This window comes from Sinocyclocheilus grahami, unplaced genomic scaffold (assembly GCF_001515645.1).
Source record: "Sinocyclocheilus grahami isolate Dianchi unplaced genomic scaffold, SAMN03320097.WGS_v1.1 scaffold547.1, whole genome shotgun sequence".
Classification (NCBI taxonomy): Eukaryota; Metazoa; Chordata; class Actinopteri; order Cypriniformes; family Cyprinidae; genus Sinocyclocheilus; species Sinocyclocheilus grahami.
Window position 1 is genome coordinate 1,150,661 of NW_015505726.1, and position 21,062 is coordinate 1,171,722.

The 21,062-nt window shown below is 34.8% G+C and overlaps 1 protein-coding gene across 1 annotated transcript in view; it reads right to left on the reverse strand.

Moving 5' to 3' along the window:
* Positions 1–18,698, reverse strand: part of LOC107555858 (rho GTPase-activating protein 15-like) — a 39,324-nt gene extending 20,626 nt beyond the window's left edge. Inside the window, exons 1-9 of the mRNA XM_016238778.1 lie at positions 18,630–18,698; positions 14,887–15,031; positions 14,131–14,190; positions 13,722–13,783; positions 13,451–13,538; positions 12,505–12,594; positions 3,056–3,154; positions 2,656–2,794; positions 1,245–1,367 (exon numbers count right to left, since the gene is read on the reverse strand). Coding sequence (XP_016094264.1) covers positions 1,245–1,367; positions 2,656–2,794; positions 3,056–3,154; positions 12,505–12,594; positions 13,451–13,538; positions 13,722–13,783; positions 14,131–14,190; positions 14,887–15,021 — 796 coding nt within the window. The 5' untranslated portion in view covers positions 15,022–15,031; positions 18,630–18,698. The remainder of the gene's footprint in view (positions 1–1,244; positions 1,368–2,655; positions 2,795–3,055; positions 3,155–12,504; positions 12,595–13,450; positions 13,539–13,721; positions 13,784–14,130; positions 14,191–14,886; positions 15,032–18,629) is intronic.
* Positions 18,699–21,062: the final 2,364 nt, after the last annotated feature.

Sequence of the window (21,062 nt, forward strand, 5' to 3'; positions counted from 1 at the left end):
GGTACAATATGGAACGATCCTAATTTCGAGATGGATGTTTAACGGGCTAGCTGGCCTTGGAGCTCCGCCAGCGATAGCTGTGTTAGGGGCCACCTGCGCTATACTCTGTTAATCCCACAGTAGTTTTATTCATTCCTTCAATATTGTCCTCTTTGATCTCCCATTTACCCCCACAGATACTACATTAAAGGGTCTTTTTGACACCAGAGGAAATTAAAGATATCATTACCTTCATCCGAGGGTTCCAAGTATGCTTAAAATATCCTTTAATGTTATGTTTGGTGTATGCCATGAATGGAATAAATTAGTTACAGTCTTTAAGAATCGGCGTCAGGGATTGCTTGTTGAACTGTTATAATGTGTAAAGGAAAAAGAATGTCTTGCTTCCTTTTTTTTTCTTCTTTTTTTTTAAACTGGGTCACAGTTGTGTTTAATATGGAAACACGCAGAGCCAAAATAAACTAATGTCCTAAGATTGCACATTCATATGTCATCACGTAATATGTAACCTGTAATTATGACTATTAACTGGGCTACAACTGGGCAAAGTTGTTAAATGAAGAAGACTAAAAACATGAGATTTTTGAATCTGATAGTCTGCAATGAGCTTAACAATGTAAAAAGATGATTGTAATTTGAACAGTTCCCTGAAATCTATGTTTCTTCATAGTATTTATTATCAGTTACATCTTCTGTTGGTAAATATTTATTGCATTAGTGTCATGTGTTATCAAGATGTTGTTTTTTTCTACTGGTGTAAGACATGATGCACTTTCTATATATTAAAATTTAACTCAGCTTATTAAAAAGCTACCTGTTTACCACCTGCGTTATTACCGTGGTTGTCAGTACATGTTAAAGATACATATATATATATATATATATATATATATATATATATATACTGTATATAGTGTCATGTGTTATCAAGATGTTGTTTTTTTCTACTGGTGTAAGACATGATGCACTTTCTATATATTAAAATTTAACTCAGCTTATTAAAAAGCTACCTGTTTACCACCTGCGTTATTATCGTGGTTGTCAGTACATGTTAAAGATACATATATATATATATATATACTGTATATAATGTACAATTTCATTGTTCTTTAAAGTTGTTTACCTTTTTACTGTACTTTTTACAGAATTATTCTGGAAACCACAGCTACAGCTTTTTTTGGAAATGAAAAACAGGATTTCTTTTTGCAGTGTATTGTGTGGAGCATGCATGGCGAATGCTTCACCTTTAATAAGGCCTTTCTCCTGTAGCGTTTTCATGGAAGGCCGTCTGGAGATGAACTTCTTCAGTCTGTTCTTAACTCCATTCTTGTCGGCGCTGTCTGAGGCGCTGTAATTCAGCTTGAACACTGTGCGGGGGATCAGAGGAGACACTGGAACAATGCTGTCACTGAACACTCGCCACGTTCTTTTGAGGCTGTCTTTGTGCAATTCCTCCTCATGCAAATAAGAGTGTCTCCTTTCTCCACACTGCTCAAAAGCACATCAGAAACACTACTTCTGCTGAAATATTCTCCAGTGAACATGAATAGCTCATTTGATAGCATTTATTTATTGATTCCGGCCAATGTTAGTGTCAATATTACAGCATCTTCACAAGTCCAGTGATTAGTATGTGACGAGTATTCAGTACAGCAGTAAATTAATTCTCTTTGATACTCATTCGGGGCAGAAAATGCTGCAATTACCAATGACAGAAGCATTTGAAGAGTGTCAAGTAGCTTGTAATTTATAATAATGATTGACAGAGAGCAGACTGACTCCGTCTTACTCAGCATCTCAACGTGAGTTCAGAACAGCCGTATATAATGTCTGAAATTCAGCTTCAGTTGGTCTCTGTCTCATATGGTAAATGATGTAATGAGATGTGCTAATGTGTCTGTATTTTACAGTCGTCATGTTAAACGTGGACGTTCTCACTGTAACACTGTCTCGCAGTAACCAAACTGCATGTGGTCAAGGTGCTGCTATGCATTCTGTTCAGAATGAAACCACAACTGCACAGAGAAAAAAAATATCTACAATGTGTCGTAACAGTGAATTGCACAAAAACATGTCCAGGTCACATTTCATCCCAAAATCAAAAGAGAGAGAGAGAAAAAAGAAATTCTATGTTACTCTTTTTGTATATATAGATTTTATTTATAATCAAATTTTTGGACCATTATGATATTTATATATTTATAGTAACATGACAAAATATCGATTCATAACAAATATATATATATATAAAACTTTACATATATATATTTTTATATTATAGTAATGAGAATTAATTTTAACGCAAAAAAAAGATGTTACAATTTAAAAAATTGTAATGATCCTAAAATAGGGTTTATTTTTCTTAACTAAAAAAAAAAATATATATATATATATATATATACATAATTACTTTTTTTTCTTCTTTTGATTTTGGGGTGAAACGGGATCTAGACAGGCTTGGTGAACAGACCGCATCATCTGTACTGCTAAACTCATGAATGTGGATATTAAGCAGTGGTGAAGCGAGGCTGCAACCCTGACACACTCACTGTTTCTGAACTCTCTGTGTTGATTGCCAGTTATCACCTCTCTCCCCCCTCTCTCTTTCACACACACACACACACACACACACACACACACACACATCTTACTCACTGATGGAGCGTCTGTGTTCAGATTTGGTCTCTTTCGGTTTAGGTTTGGTGGGTTCACAGGTTGGTCTGGACAATAATTCTATGCTGTTGGACCTGTGTGGGGCCACTCTACCACAGCTCTGCCCACCAGCTCCACTCGACTGCACCACAACATAATATAAAAGATTCATCACTTAGATGCAGAAATAACATCCAAAAAATGTTGCTATTTGAAGTATTTATCCCAGTGTTAGATGTTTAGCTACTGATGCATTCGTATATTTAACCATTTATTTACCTACCCACATTTTGAAAATATAGTTTTTCATATATAGTATAAGACCCATAATTAAATTCCCCAATGAGTACATGCTAATGTAAAAATGTATAAAAGCTATTTTGTCTTTTAGCAGTTAACTTACCAGACTATCCACTGCTTTCTTGATGGCATCATGCCATTTAGAGATGGTTGGAAAGTGATCTGCCTGCAGCAAAAACTCATGACCATTTGAGGTGGTTATCTGTTTGCAAAAGACAGTTGAAATGAAAGTTTAAAAGTGGCATTCAAACAAATACAGCTAGCATGCTAGCACGTCCCCTGCCAATAACAGACCTATGTATTAATAAACTGTACTACATCACAACTCTAGAACTTCATACAGGTATAGCAAAATAGTACAATCTTGTATCGCTGGATTTTTCTAACTGTAACTGTAACCAAATAAATGTTAGTTTTATGAAGAAATTAATACTTTTATTCAGCAAGGACACATTACATTGGTCAAAAGAGAAGAAATGTTTCTCGAGGAACAAATCAGTATATTAAAATTATTTCTGAAGGATCATGTGACACTGAAGACTAGAGTAATTCAGCTTTGCCATCACAGGAATAAATTACATTTTAAAATATATTCCAATACAAAATAGTCTTTTTTTTCCCCAAATAAATGTATCCTTAGTGAGCATTAAAAACACTTGTTTTAAAACATTTAAAAATCTTACCAAACCAAAACTTTTGAAGGGTAGTGTGTATGAGGACAAAAAACCCCACTCTTTTTTTCACATTAAAAGCTAAAAATGCAAAGTCAATAATAAACATTGTGTGAAGACTGTAGATCTCAGGGATACAATTACACAGACAAACAAAAATATAAAAAGATGGAAAGTGAGACATCTCAGAGATGCACTAAGCCTTTTGACAAGCTATTAGTTTGATACCTGACTAAACATTAGACTTATTTCTCGAGACTGCCATAACATCACATGGCACAGTCGCATAGAATAAGTGGCCTTCCCAGAAAAAAAATGCAAGCAAACATCAACGCTAAGGTCAGAATTGTCAAATACTGTTGCACAGAACAGATACTTGTTATTTTAAAGAGACCTGACACTGCATATTTCAAAAACCTAAAATCATTTTAGAGTGGTCAGTCTAAAAATACCAGGCCAGGTCACAGAATACATTTCTCCTTCCCCCCCATACAGTCACTCCACATAGACGTCCAAAGTTTTTGCCCGTTTAAAACAGACTTTTCTGACTTTGAGAGAGGGTGGCAGGGGGAATCAAGCAGTCTCTTTGGGGATGGAGTGAATATAGAGGGAATGGTTAGGGGCACAATTCTTGTCAGAGTGTGTTTGCGATCCCTCTATTCTTCAGAGTGGAACATCCGAGAGAGCATGTTTGTTCTGAAGCTCCTTCTTTCCTGGAGGGTGCCTGCGGACATGACAGTAATAGTTTGTATTGGGGTGGACTTGTTGGAGTCCTCGTTGGCGGTTTGAACGGGTGAAACATATCCACTTTAATGAAGGATATTTGTGCTGCAGGTCATCAGAAACTTTCAAATGGCAGTTTCATATCTCTTTCTGGTTTTGCTGTCGTACAATGCGTGAAGCTTGTGCAAATCAGTCCCCTTTTATGCAGAGTCGACAGATATTTTATGCATGTGACAACATTCTTTTTTCTCATTCTTTTCGGACATTGAACATCAAATGAACCGTATGACGTATTGCCATTCGACTTTGATTCAGAAGAAAGCGCAGTGATAATGTTTCACAACCCAGCATGCAATGTATCAAATAATTCAAATAGTATTTCAAAGCCAAAACAGCCTTAATAAATTCAACACCAAAGCTCGATTAAGTTAAACTGAAACACATTTGATGTCTTTCAAAATAGCTCATCCTGTAAATCAAGCTGTTTCAAAACCAAACGTCGCATTGGTCTTTGATTTCATGAAGATTATCTGAAAGCGTTGGCTGGTGAGTCATGAGTTTTGTCCCCTATGCTTCAGAAAAAAACGATAATCATCTTTCCAACTACCCATTGCTATATTCACCAATACTTCCCCAGAATCAAGCTCTCATCATTTATGCTATGTTTCATCTCTGCATGTGGTGATGTCCATGGAAAAGAAGAGCCCTTAGATGTAATGCCAATGATAGTATGCACATACTGTATATTTCTATGGACAGTTATTGTTGTTATGGACAGCCTACACTACAAACCTTGCACATTTTTACTGCTGTTGTACTGGGATTTATGATTTTCATCTCTCTTCTTCTAACGTCTCCTAACTGTCATTTATTTTGTATATAAACAGCTACATATTTGTTTTTTCTTTTTTTAGAGAAATGCAATGTCTTTTCACTTTCTGCATCACTCCGTATATGACATAATACACTTTTTGCATTAAAAATAAGTTACATATTCAACATACTATTACAGTCCTGTATTTAACATTGGCGACTTTAACCTTCATTCTCTCTTATTGCAGATAGCCTGGATATTCTGTTACACAATCTCTCATCAATGTTTTTAGTGTTGTAAAAAAAAAAATATATATATATATACATACACACACACACACACACACACACACACACAAAATGCATATTTAAAAAAAAATGTTTTGAAAGAATATTATTGGTCAGGAAAATGGCAAAGTGGCAGAGGAGCTGATTGGAAAGCAGGGACTGGTGGAAAGTTTTGTGTTGCACGAGTGGAAATAAGAAAGAGTATAACATAAAAGCACTACGCTTTTAATCACACTATTTAATGAGGAGGAATTTGAATATCTGGGCTCTCACTTTGACTCTTCATTAATGTTTAATTATGCAGAGCGGTACAAAAACCAGAATGCCATTTGTGACTTAACATTTGTGTTTTGCTGTTAAATTAAACATTAATTTGAAAGCTACATAAAGACACAACTCAACTTTGAAGCGCTTTAGATAGGCGGGTTAATTATCTCCAATTTTCCACAACTCCTGAGATGGGTCTGGCTAAGAGAGCTATCGGATTCCCAAAACAAAAGTAAAATCAGAGGAAAGATGCACTCCGTTTCCCTAATGCTTTCTTGGGCACAATGTTTAATTAAATGCTTCAGACTGCATAGGCCAGATTAAAAATGTTAATAATAACAATGACAGAAACAAAATCTTTGTAAAATGTTTCACGAGCGGGAAATACTGTTTCTGTAACCTACATTCACCAGATTGCAATTTTAAATGAGCAAGCTATTCTCGTAAAGGATTGAACCATCAGTGGATTTGATTAAAATTGTGAGTTGTAACATGCAAATACAAAAACTTCCACAAATGAACAGCTGAACTAAAAGTTAAAGTTAGAAATAGCATAATAATGATACATAACACAGAAGCAAGCAGTGCTAGTTGTCACACTGGGAAGATGTCTTTTAATGTGTTCTCTCTAGCAGTGGTTTTGTAGGTTGGTTTAAACGAGCATTCCTTAAATTGAAAAAAAAAGTGAGTTCTTTATTTTTCCTGAGCAAGAACTATTTTTCCTGAGACACTGAATCGTACGCTCTTGCTAAGAGAGAGTAATTTTGCTGCTCTAATCTCCTTTGTAATCTGCTGTCTGAATCTCAAATCCTTCCGTTCGCCCCATGATTATTACCGAATATAAAGTATATTGTTTTGTTATGAATACTGAAATTAATGCTCCATACAATGTAAGCAGCTTTGAGGGCAAGCAAATACCTTTCCCTCAACTCTCTTGCAAAGTGGTCTTAAGAAAAAGATTGTGTGATCACAAGCTTAGAGGTACAGTAATATATTTCATATCTACAGTAATATATTTTATATCTTGGAAAAAATTGTATCATGTCAGCGTCATTTATTTTTAATACATATGTCATTTATGTCTTTTGTCTATTGTTTTACCATTGTCTCAGATAATATAAAAAAATATTACTACATTTTAAAATGTATGATAACTCAGCTATTTCAAATAACTTGAAATAAACGTCTTGAACTGACTTAAAAAATGTTTAAAAACAGCGCATTTCAAATGAAGCTGTAATTTTGTCAAAATTATGCAAAAAGAGCAAAAATATTATTTAACTATGTATTTGGGGTACATAAAATGCTATCTGCAATTACACTTAGTAAAGGTCATTGCACACTGAGTCAGAAATTCTCGTTCAAAATTTTAAGTAGCCCCTCACTGCAGAACACAAGATCCAGGGGGCGTGGTTGGATCCACATCTAAGGGGTGGAGACTGGTAGGTTTAGAGGTGGAGATGGGTAGGTTTAGGGGTGGAGATGGGTAGGTTTAGGGGTGGAGATGGGTAGGTTTAGGGGTGGAGATGGGTAGGTTTAGAGGTGGAGATGGGTGGGTTTAGGGATCAGTGGGTGGAGACGGGTAGGTTTAGGTATATGTAAGGTGGGAGGGGTTGATCTGGATCCAACCACGCCCCCTGGATCTTGTGTTCTGCGGTGAGGACCATCTCGAAATTTAGCACGTTAAAAAATAAAAACGACCTCATGTTGTGTCAATCACGTTTACACACTGCCTCCAAAACTTTCATCCGTCAATAAAAAAATTCAGATCAGGTTCGATTTTCTGCGTTTTCGCATCTGTAACAAGCATTTTAATAGGAAAGGATGACTAATACGAAGAGGGAAAAAAACGCATATGAAAATTCCGGTGGAAATGTTTTGAAATAAATACATACATAAACAGTGAGAGAGTGAAAAGTGTTTTAAACAAATGGATGTTACTCGAAAATATCTCTTTACATTTCAATCATCTGGAGACAAAGAAACAATGTCAACATTTAAAGTACTTTTTAAAGACTGATCCTTCCAAGTGCATTGTCCTAACATTGCTCACAAATCGTTAGATACGCTACGCCTTTAGCCTGCAATGTCATTTGGATCAAATATATTTTGATAGAAATAACAACAAAGTCCAGCGTTGAGTGTCCCACTACAGTGACAGTCAGGTTAAGGCTGTTTACATGCACCACAATGAGTGACAATCTAAACAACATCCTGTAATTAGACAATACATCACTTCATTAGCTCAATTCTGTAAAGTGTCCTTTCAAGAGCACGATACTTAATGGTCCTTCTAGGCAAGCCATTCGAAGCGTCAGATCTCTCCCGCTCACTGTAGGCCTGTCAGTCTGTCATAATCTGCAGTAAACATGCCCGAAAGGTGCCGCTTACATGAGACACGAGATCTGACAGTGTCTGGCCAAAGATCTTCACTTCCATGGACAGTTCAGGGGATGGCGTATGGACATGAACCACATGGTGCTTATCAAACATCGCAATAGCCTCCACTGGCCTCATTCCAAATGGTACAAATTGGTTCATAATTGCTATTTATTCTCTGCCCACTTTTTGAGGAAGGATTCATTTGTTCATTTATTTTAACCCTGTCTGACTGTAGTCAAGGACTCCCCCTTTAACTCATGTTCAAGTTACACTGCATGCTTTAAAACCATAATGTTATCCACTAATAGTTTATTGTTGTAGTTTATGACACACAAAGAGAAAATGTAAAACTACAGGTGAAAGGACAATGCAGCGGTTTGAGTTTTAGCTCTGCGGTCTCTCCAGCTTGACGCCACATGCCGGCATATGATATTTCAATCAGCCTCAGATGTTTCCTCTTGATTCTCAAACACTCATGCCAGGCACCTATTGTCAATAATACGAGACAGTTGTAAGGTCTTAGTGCACTCGCTTTTGTGTAACAGGATTGCTGGATTTGATAGTCTTTTTCACGCAGGTGACGCAAACACGGACACGATGAGACTTGGATTTCCATTGTCTGATTTTTTTTGTTTCCTGCTGTATTGAAAACTGATAGGCTGTGCGGGAAAGATCTTTGGTTTTCAGGATGAATGTTTTGGAAGATAACACTTTTCCGTGGGTTGTTTAGTACAAGAAAAATAATCTGTATTTGATTTGTTTCTCACAGGTAAGATTTCTGTCATCGTTTACTCTCTCCCTTATGTAGTTCAAAACCTGTATAACTTTATTTCAGCTGCAAAAAAAACAAACAAAAGAAAAGCAGACATTTTTACAATGTTTCAAGTGTATTGTCCATACAATGAGTCAATGGGGTCCAAAACAATGTTAACCCAAACAGACTTTAATTGTCTGGAAACAACATCGAACCATGTTATCTTCAATTGTATAGACAAAAAAACACCCATATTTTTCAAAATATCTTCTTTTGGTTTCCATAGCAGAAAGAAAGTCATACAGGTTTGGAGCCAGTGTTGATATTGTTAAAAAAATCTGTAATTTAAATAAAACATAATATAAATAATAGCTGAAAAATATATGCTCAAAAAATGTAATTAAAGCTAAACAGAAATATATATATTTTAAAAAAAATAACATTAAGTAATAAAAATAACAGGGACATTCTGAAAATATACAAATAAAGTTTATTTAAAAAATACTATAATGGTATAATACTAAAATTACACTGTTTGAAATGAAGGTAAGTAAATGATGGCAGAATTCACAATTTTGGGTGAACTATCCCTTCAAGACTGTACAAATGATCAAATTAGAAATGCAGGATCAAGGATCATGATTTTAGTTCTGTGTTAAGTTTGATGTGATTTGCACAAATGTGTATAAGTGCATACATGCTCGAATCAGTTGTTTCAGTGGTCTTTCTTTTCAAGAAACGTGGTGTTCTCAGCAGCTCTAGAGTTTCATCTGTGTAGGAAAACAGATTTAGTTTTGTGGGAGCTTTGAAAGTGATAAATGCATATGGCTCCCTGGGTTCATAACCCTTTTAAATGAACCAGAAAGGCTATGTGAGTCAAACCACTGAACAACAGCGTGATTAGAATTTCTAGTGAAGGAGATTCTTAGTTCAAGAAGAGAAGAAGTGCATCTTGATTTTTATTCAATACTTGACATAAATGTTATGTGCTTTGCCACACATCACAGAAGACTGGAAGATTTATATTACATTAATCAAAGGTGACAGTGAAGACATTTACAATGCTTCAAAGGTTTTCTGTTTCAAAATAAATTTGAAACTACTGTATAATATTTATCAGAGAATCTTGGGGCAAAATGTATCATTGTTTTCAATATTAATGATAATAAGAATTTTTTTTTTTTTGAGCAGCAAATCAGCATATTATAATGATTTCTGAAGGACCATGTGACACCAACGACTGGAGTAATTGCTGAAACAGCTAAAAATGCAGCTTTGCATCATCAATAAATACCATTTTAAAATAAATTGAAATAGAAAACAGCTATTTTAAATTGCAATAATATTTCCCAACATTACTGCTTTAATTGTAGTTGTGATCAAATGAATTAAGCCTTGGTGAAACATAAAAAAAAAAAAATCTTACAGACCCCAAACTTTTAAACAGCAGTTCATGTCTTAAGCAAAAGTTATATTCTAGCCCTTTGCACACTTGTGCACAATTTCCAAATTTTCGGCCATTTTGAATATGTTAATTTGCAAAAATGCTAAATACAGCACCTCCAATGTTGTGATTGCGATTCAAGGCTGCTAAATTTCAACTGATAAATGCTGTAATCCTGGTATTAGTAGAGATATAAGGATCTGCACCCGCATTTAAGGTTAATATCGGCAGTGACAGAAGCACAAAAAGGAATGAAAGTCAACTCCAGATGCTTAAGACACTGATCAAAACCTCCAATGAAAGAACGTGAACTTCCTTAATCACAACTATCCCTCATCTGACACAAGTGTTTTGTCTTGGCCTAAGCCGAGCAGATCTTCGAGACCTTGGCTGAATGCCTCACAGATTGCAAATCTAACTCTCCACGCTGACGAATTAACGAGCCTCCACACTAATTTCTAATCCCGGTTGAGGTTGATTGACAGCGGTGGCAGACTACGAAATGGCTTGGTACCATCATTACAAGCACTTTTTCTGTGTGAGAGTTTGGGATTATTTAAGATTACTGTTTAATGCCTTTTTAATCTCTCCTGCAGAAAAAGACAAAAAAAGATTTCTGGGCAAAATACTGGACAGCAAGTACAGTGGCAGCGATAAGATATTATAAGTGCGCGATGAGATCGCGATGAAATCGGCTTTTAATCCTCGCTTTGCCTCATTATGTGAGCTAACTCTGCTATCAGTTTATTGATAAGCGTTTGGAGCACCCAGCCGAAAGATTATCTCGCTTTACATAAATCCTAATGAAAAGTCTTCACGACAACAATGACTGGACAGAAATGTCAGGAAATGCTTTTGGATGTTAAAGAACTTCGAAATCTTACAGACCCCAAACTTTTAAACAGCAGTTCATGTCTTAAGCAAAAGTTATATTCTAGCCCTTTGCACACTTGTGCACAATTTCCCAATTTTCGGCCATTTTGAATATGTTAATTTGCAAAAATGCTAAATACAGCACCTCCAATGTTGTGATTGCGATTCAAGGCTGCTAAATTTCAACTGATAAATGCTGTAATCCTGGTATTAGTAGAGATATAAGGATCTGCACCCACATTTAAGGTTAATATCGGCAGTGACAGAAGCACAAAAAGGAATGAAAGTCAACTCCAGATGCTTAAGACACTGATCAAAACCTCCAATGAAAGAACGTGAACTTCCTTAATCACAACTATCCCTCATCTGACACAAGTGTTTTGTCTTGGCCTAAGCCGAGCAGATCTTCGAGACCTTGGCTGAATGCCTCACAGATTGCAAATCTAACTCTCCACGCTGACGAATTAACGAGCCTCCACACTAATTTCTAATCCCGGTTGAGGTTGATTGACAGCGGTGGCAGACTACGAAATGGCTTGGTACCATCATTACAAGCACTTTTTCTGTGTGAGAGTTTGGGATTATTTAAGATTACTGTTTAATGCCTTTTTAATCTCTCCTGCAGAAAAAGACAAAAAAAGATTTCTGGGCAAAATACTGGACAGCAAGTACAGTGGCAGCGATAAGATATTATAAGTGCGCGATGAGATCGCGATGAAATCGGCTTTTAATCCTCGCTTTGCCTCATTATGTGAGCTAACTCTGCTATCAGTTTATTGATAAGCGTTTGGAGCACCCAGCCGAAAGATTATCTCGCTTTACATAAATCCTAATGAAAAGTCTTCACGACAACAATGACTGGACAGAAATGTCAGGAAATGCTTTTGGATGTTAAAGAACTTCGAACCCTGAAAGATCCATCCAGTCATTGTGTGCAGATAAAAGACTGCGTATATTTTCTCTTGAAGGTTTTTGAGAGGTATGACACTAGCTCCGACAGTTCTTACGCCGTTGGCCTTGTGAAAGCCCTGGACGCTATGCAATTGGGTTTCTCTGTAGACGTTTCAATCCCTTGAGACTTCATAAATGCATTGAGCAGCTTGGTTAAACTGTGATCTTACAAAGTTTGAGCTTTGAGATAGATTATTAGAGATGAAGCAGGAAGCCCGAGTTGTTATTTGCACTTCTGTCAAATCTTCACTATAAAGGCTTAGACAATCTACATTATATACTAAGATTCAAGTGCAATTATTGGCATTTGCATAGTTTTTACTGCTTTAATGGACGATAAACAGATGAAAGGATGAACTTTGGCTCATCGCGTCCCACTGTCCTACCTGAATCACGTTTTTTCGGCTGGATTTCTCTGTTGTCCACTCTATTACAGCCCCATACAGATCCACTCCATCTGGTTTACCACCTGGTTTCTGTGGAGAAAGTACAATTATTTGAACACGTTCGCCAAGATACTAAATAGAAACACCACATTTCTCGTGTCTCTAACGTGACACTGTGAAATAATAAACAACTGACGAGCACAATGTTTTGATACAGGACAGATCTCCTAATATTATATAATAATAGATCGCATTTGTCAGGAGATTTTCACATTTATATTTAAAATGCTTTGCATGCGAGCGGCAGAAATAAAAAGGCTCCACGTCAGTAAAGGGGCTTTTCATACAGTCCTACAGTTTTAATGAGGTGGCAAAAATACTTAACTTCATCCTGATGACCTCTGGGTGTATTGCCCACAGAAATGGCAGAGAGCTCGGGGGCTTTATGGCCACTTGACCATGAGTGATGTTGAAACTAATATGAGTTGACCCCATCGATGGCCTCGACATACCATTTACAAGCATGGCAAGCCTGTGAAGGTAGCAAACCTCTTCTCATCCGAACCTCCTGTCTCTATCATGGCCACATGCTGCTCAAATCAGCAGAATAATAATATGGCTGGAGAATCCCGTGCATGACGGGTAAATATTTCTTTTTTCAGCAGTGTTTTAAATAGTCGGGATCAAAGGCGAAGTTAAGAAGTGAGAGAAATATGGAAATCATTATGCTTCCCCACCCAATCGCTAACAGTTATGCTGCTCAATGCACATCGGTAGCCATTCATTCAATTCTGCTGTTTATTTTATGTTTCAGTTTCATGATTTTACACATTTATTTGTTTTGTTATAAAGGTAGGATTTAACTCTTTGACGTATTTTTTTTTACCTAAATACAGGTGCAGTAGCTCTTTTTGTTGGTGTGTGTAAATATGTGTGGTGGTCTTACCAAATTTGCCACGGCTTCTTGTTTGCTCTCTTTATAGAAAAATAGTTGATTGGAGCAAAGAACAACCCAAGTTGAAGTCCAGTTTTTCCTGTGAAAATCATCTTTAAAATCTCAGTTGTGTAGACAAAGAGACAGACAGAGAAAAAGTGATAGATAGATAGATAGATAGATAGATAGATAGATAGATAGATAGATAGATAGATAGATAGATAGATAGATAGATAGATAGATAGATAGATAGATAGATAGATAGATAGATAGATAGACAAACCGTAATTTCTTTCCTCCTTCAGCAATTTTGGCTTTGTTCAAATATTCTCCTTTTAAAATAGTCTGTAAACAGTACACAAACACAAAAATATTTAGTCTTCCAGAATTTAAAAACTACAGTAGCTTTAAAAAAAAGGGTTGGAGACAGTCTGGTTGGCTGCTGAATTTTCATTTATTTTGCTGGTTAATTTACTCGTTTAAAAAAAAAAGAACAAGGAGTTTGGAAACCAGGCTTTAAATTTATTGTGTAATGAAATACTAAACTCTGTTTACACAGCTCAGATTTCCGTTCTTCAAAATAATTATTATATTATGAACTTTGGTGAGCGTAAATCAGACACTGCAGGCTCTTCTCGCTGGCACATTTAAAAACCCAATTGTGGTAATGGAGGAGGTACGACAGATCATACCTGCGGCCCAACAGAACCATCAACGTTATGCTGAGACTGGTTCCTCCGGTGACGGTTGATCTGAACAAAGAGCATGTGTTGAATATCTCTCACCCAAATAATATTCTGTTAGCTGTTTGAAATTATGGACTAAGTTATGAGCACAATTTTTTGTAATATAAATCCTGTAATATATAAAATAATATTGTATGTATTTATTTATTTATTTATTTATATGTTTTAGGAGAAATGTATATGCAACATTCTATTAAACTACAGATCATGTCTTATCACATTATTTGATTTCTCTTACAATTTATGGCTTGTTTTCTAGAGTCACTGCACAAAATTTAATTTACATGCATGTTTACAAGATTTAATTCCATGCATATTTCATATAGCCTAACATTATAATTCTGATTCCAATTTAAAAATATATATTTTTATTTTATTCTTAGGTTTCATAAAAATATAGACTATGACACAAAATTATTACAAGAGTAACAAGAAACACAGATGCAGTGCATTTTTTCGGTTGGTGAAAATGGTTACATTTTCACAGCAGTGAAAGCAGCCGGCCCTGTGCGGCAGTGCTGGCCTGCCCTCTGCTGTTCTGTGTCTATGTTTCTAAAAACAGCCATTGCAACCGGAAACTGCAAATAAGGTGTTGCATGTAATGCAGTTACCCACACTCCTGCAGCATGAATTTCCAGAATGGACAGAGGGGCATACAATCATTTAATTGGTCCTGGACTGTGTGATTGCGCTCATGCTCACAGGTTTCTGTAGTGTGTCAGGTTCTGGTAGGACCATAGACTTTGTCTGGCTGAGTCTCTCTCCAGTGCTGCTTTGAGAGCTCTTGATCCTCATCTGAACGGCTCCAGGAAGCACCATTGCTGGCTGCTTCTGCATTGCTATGATACTGAGGAAAAATAATAGCAATAACACAAAATCTGTCATTTGTCATTTTTATTGGCTTAAAATATAAACTATGCATGAGTCGGACACAATCATAATCAAAGCATTCAATAAATAATTGCATAAAATTACATTTAACAAATAAAAAGCATGTGACAACTTGCTCCAACCTGATATTTATGAAAAATATCCCTGTTCTGAGAACACCCTTCAACCTCTTGTTAAAAATTGCCTTAATTCTGAAAACTCTTTTCTGAATGTATTCCAGTGTGATTTTGGGTTTACTTGTTTAAAAGGCATCTTATTTTAACTTCGAGAACAGAATATCATTTTTAACGAGGAGTTTAAAAGTAACATTCAAATCCACAACTAGAGAAAACACACATTTGAGTAACTAAACTTTTGTCTGAAAACCTTATAGATACTGAGATATATCCGTACAGAAATGTAATATGACATACAGTATATTGCCCTATACACTGTAAAAAAAATACGACAACACTTTACAATAAGGTTCATTAGTTAACATTAGTTAACTACTTTAGTTAACATGAACTAAGCATGAACAATACTTCTACAGCATTTATTAATCTTAGTTAATGTTAATTTCAACAGTTACTACTGCATTATTAAAATCAAAGGTTGTGCTTGTTAACATTAGTTAATGCGCTGTGAATTAACATGAACTAACTATGAACAACTGTATTTTCATTAACTAACATTAACAAAGATTAATAAATACTGTAATAAATGTATTTTTCATTGTTTGTTCATGTTAGTTAATACATTAACTAACATTAACTAATGGAACCTTATTGTAAAGTGTTACCAAAAATACAATTGCAGTTTACGAAACCTTTTGAGTCTCCAATACTAAAAGATGCTATTTTCTTGAAACTACATAAAAACCCTTGTCAGACCAACAAAATTACCCCAAATGTTGCCCCAACTAGTCAAACACAGTTGACTGAACAAAGAATTTCATATTGTTGAAAGTTTAAGGCTTTGTGAGTTCCCAGCATGCATTGCAGCATGAATAAATTATGCAGTTACTATTATAGGATTATTGTTTTGCTGTTTGTGGACTTCATTTAAAAAATGTTGTTGTTGTTTTATCATTATTGTTAGTTATTTGCTGTACTGTGATGTAAAGAGCTCATTTTATTAACATTTGGTGGTTGTCACCATGCTTGAGGTTAGTGTGTCTAGTTTTGAGGCCTAGAGTATGTTCAAATATTTAAGCACAATGTTGGGTATTTATGATTTGTAAGTTTTTATATAAGCAAAGACAATATTGTTGACTTATTAGACTAATTTGCATTTAAAATATATCATTCGTAAGCAAACATAGACTTGATAATATGATGACTTCATACACATTTTTCATTTTTTTTACATCGATGCTATAGTAAAAAAATAATTACCTCAATGACAGTAATTGTTTTTGCAGTTAGTTACTGTAACAATAATTTTTCTATTAGCAAAATAAGACAATCAGCATTGCACGAACAAACAAATTTACATTGACTAATCAAAGTATATTTTCTTAGCAGAGAACTAAAAAACTGTTGTTGAGAGAACTCAAAAGTCTTACTATTTATTTTTTACAGTGTATATGTTACCAATAAACGGATAAATGATTCGCGAATAGTGATATATAGACTACATTCGGTTGTTTTCTTTGACATATTTCAATATTGTGTCATTATTTATTTTTGAAGATATAAGATATAATATATATATATATATATATAAATGGGTTTTACATAACTTATATGCCCAGAAATGTATTACACATATAAGAAACATACAGTCTACGTATTTATATGGACTAGATATATAGATTAATATATGAAATTGTTCTCATTTCTATGTGTGACATGTATGTTTTTACTTCACATGAGAATATATTTCATATATGGAAATTTACATACAGTATATTACATTTGTGTATGAGGCTTGGTGACAACTAGCCCCGGTCTTAACTAGAATTGGTTTTGTAGTAGCATATGCCTCTGTAAAATGATTTTAAATGTATCTTGTTCACAAAACTCTGTTACTGGAGACATCAAACTAGAATTGCAGTTCAGTCACATTGATAAAATCATTAACATTTTTCAATATATCAAAATGCTACTGGTATTTTTAAGACATGGACTGAATTCACTTCCTGAATCATTTTCATCTAAGCTACAATAACAATTTCAGCTTTTATAAAATGTTTACATATAGTGATATATAGACTACATTCAGTTGTTTTCTTTGACATATTTCAATATTGGGTCATTATTTATTTTGCTGTCTGTAAGCAGATTTTTATGTCAAATGTTTCTTGTGAAAGTTTCAACACCAGTGTTATTGCACCAAGCAGAGAGTGGAGGAACTCATCTGTCACCCTTTTTTTTTTTACAGCATCACATTTTAGGATAGATGCACATATATACACACACACACTTAAACTTGAATAAAAGGTTTTCCTATTTTGATCATTTGCCTTCACTTGTCAAATGGTTCACTTCCAAATAAACAGCCGACTCTTGCAAAACTCTACAGTGCATTTCACACTGACAGCCATTTTTTGTCATTATTATAGCAGGTTTTAGACAGTGACAATTCCGTCAACCGCTAATCTACTTTCTTTCTTTTTTTGTCACTTTCCTTAAGATGAACTATAATTAGTAAACATGTCATGATCACAGTGTACAGATCAGTGGCCATTTACAGAATGATGCTCATATCACATTGTATTACATTAAGCATATTCTAATAACTATTATCCTTATTTTTCCTAATTATATTGATATTATTCTTTTTATTTTATTTGATTACTATTATTTGTCCATCTGCGGCAATACAAAGACTCTGATTATGTGTATACTTATATTTAAAATATTTCTATAGTTAGTAAACCATGAAATCCACAGTTACTATGATAGCACATGCTAGCATTACAGGAAATAAATAAATCTTCAAAAAAAAAAAGCACAACGGAAACAGTGCCACTTTCAGCCGTGCATGACAAGCTGCTTTTTTCACAAAGGTTTTAACAGTGGGCAACAGTCTGCAATCTCCTCTGTATAAGGGAATTAAATTCCAATAAAAGTTATAATTTAAGAAAATATTCATATTTTAAACACTCAAATTATCAGTCCTGACATTTTGCCAGGGAAGCTCAGGGAAAAGATTTAGTTCACATACAGTCAATACTTTTCATCAGACATTTCAGAAACAAAATATGTTGAACTTCTGACCTGACATATTGGCATATATCAAGGTCAATAATACTATTATATCATATAATGCCATATGCATGCATTTAAATGTATATACATACAAATTTGCTATAGATATGCATGTAAAATAACACATATCTGTCGCTCTACATATCTTATTTTTTACCTGATATTCAGTAAAGATGTAAGAAATAAAGATCTAACTGAGAAACGTCTGGAGAAAATGTAAGCAACCATCAGTAAGCCTTCAGTAAACAGCTGCCACCCAGAAAACATTTCTTTTGTCGCATCATCTCTGTTAATTTAATATATTCTCTCATCATAACCCACTGCTGCTGCTGAAAAAAATTATAAAGTGGACACTCGTACCTGGTTCTCAGTCGTATTCCAAAAAAACTGTTCAAAACCTGTTTCAGCAAAGACAGAGAGAGAAAGTGTCGTTTGGAGGAAGTGTACAAGTCACATGGGACACTCAAGATGTGCAAGCATTAGTGCATACATGGGGCTTCTGCTATTACACACTCTTCACTTCCTGAGGCCTGTCACAACAGTTTCAATCAAGATGGCCGCTGTGAGCTCACAAGAACAGATGAAAGGAGATCAGCACCATTTCAGCCTGAGACATCTCCACAGAAATAGATATGATGATGAGCCTGACTCTTATTTTGGAGAAGATTGGTTAAATTAGGCCTGGTTCGGGGACCAAATAACTTGGTTTTCATGTCTATATTAAGGTTGAAGGAAGTGATTTCTATATGATTGACATAATACATAATATTGTAAGGTATTTTTTTGTATTGTATTACTGTGATGACTGCCCACATTATATTGTTCTCCTAAAACTACAGCAAATTTTAAATGTAATGATGATGTTTCTTTTGTGCTTTCTTTATTATTTTAGTTTGTTCTCTTTTTTATGTCTAACCAGTTCACATGCAATTATTTCCATTTCAGCTGTCTTAGGGTGTATATTTAAATATACATTTGGTGCACCATAACCATATTTGGCTCAGTTCATACAGGAAATAGTATAATAGCATGTGGTTTGAAGCCTCTCTCTCCTCTTAGCCTTTTTAATTTTGCACTAAACTAAAATAAGGGACCCAAATTATATCTAGGGGCTAGATGATAAGAAAAAGAAGAATCATTTTTGATTGCTTCTGTTGTTCTCATTTGTAAGTCGCTTTGGATAAAAGCGTCTGCTAAATGACTAAATGTAAATGTAAATGTAAGAAGAAGAAGAAGAAACCTTTATTGGTGAGAATTTAATTCATTATTTTATTATCTATTTAATAAAGGTAATATTAGAAAAAAATGGTTGCATTATAAATTAATTATTTAATAGTAACTTATAAGTCAAATAAGTTTAATAATAATTTAATTAAAAGGGTTACAATCAAACAATAACGACCTGAAGAGGTTAAATGTGAGTACAGACACAGTTAAGCCACTAAATGGTGACCTTCATTTTATAGAGAAAACAAAGTAAATTACATAACCGAATTCGACCTTTTTAACAACTCATGATTTTTTTTGTATTTCTGCACACACAACAGACAACCAATAAATGAATAAAAACATACACAACCGCATCTGTGTAGTGTACTTAAATTCGGCCACTAGATGGAGACAAACACTCACTCACAACATGAGAATCTCATGCGTGCCACTATTTAGATCATAGCATGTACTTTTTATTGGTTCGTTTTTATATGAATATTTTGTTTTATTATTTTTATATTACAGGTTTATAAATCAATCCACAATAAACAGAACCGTGCGCACTGTTAAGATCACACAGAAAAGATCAGATCACAGCATTAGTATTATTGCTCTTCTTACTGGAATTTTCTTTCCGAGTTTTGAAAAGTTGCATCACAGCTGGCTATATGATAGCCATTATATCTTAAAGTATCAAGGAAAATTTGACTCCTGGTGATTTGATTTAAGGGTGAAATATGATCCAGACAGGCTTTGTCAGATTCACTCATGCAAGTATTTTTTTGTAGAGCTTAAAGCAGCCTAAGCAGGTAATATGATACTATAAACATAGTGCAGTACTAGAGTATTGCTCAGTGCAATGAATAAGTGGCACAAATGGATCATGCATAACACATAATCCAAAATAAAATACTACTTTATTTCAAAAAGGCTGACAGCCCTAAAAAAAACAGCTGCTTTCTAAGTCCACAGTCATGTCTTAATTTAATTTAATTTGATCATTTTATAATTTTATTTTATTTTATTTTTCAAAAAGACAGATTTGACAGAACTATAAGATATGCATATTTTACAGATTACAGATCTCTCAGTATTGTGAATAATAATGTGTAATTAATATTATGTATATTAAAATACATACATTTCATATACATACAACATAAAATAAACTTTCTGATTCTTTTATGTTTCTTTCTTTGATAATTAATAATAAGTAATAATTTATTCTCAACCCTCTGACTTACGGACAATATTGCTTGCCTAATTTCACTCATTCTGAATGAAGATTTTATTTCATCCTTTTGTCCCATTTTCCAAATCCCCGTAAAGACCTGTATTAATCATATTGGCAAACCTTCCCTCTTCAAAGAATGAAAGCGTGGACATGAGCTAATGTTTCAGTGTGCAGGAGGTGGGGGACAGTTAGACAGAAAGAGAATTAGAGGCAGGAATGTGCTGGAGTTCACAAACAATGTCAGATTGTATTACGGCCGCAGGGGCGTCACCCTGTGAGCGAGGTGCTGTGTGTGAGTGGGGTTAATCCACTGTTTATGAAACACACAGGGTGAATAGCCGGCCCGG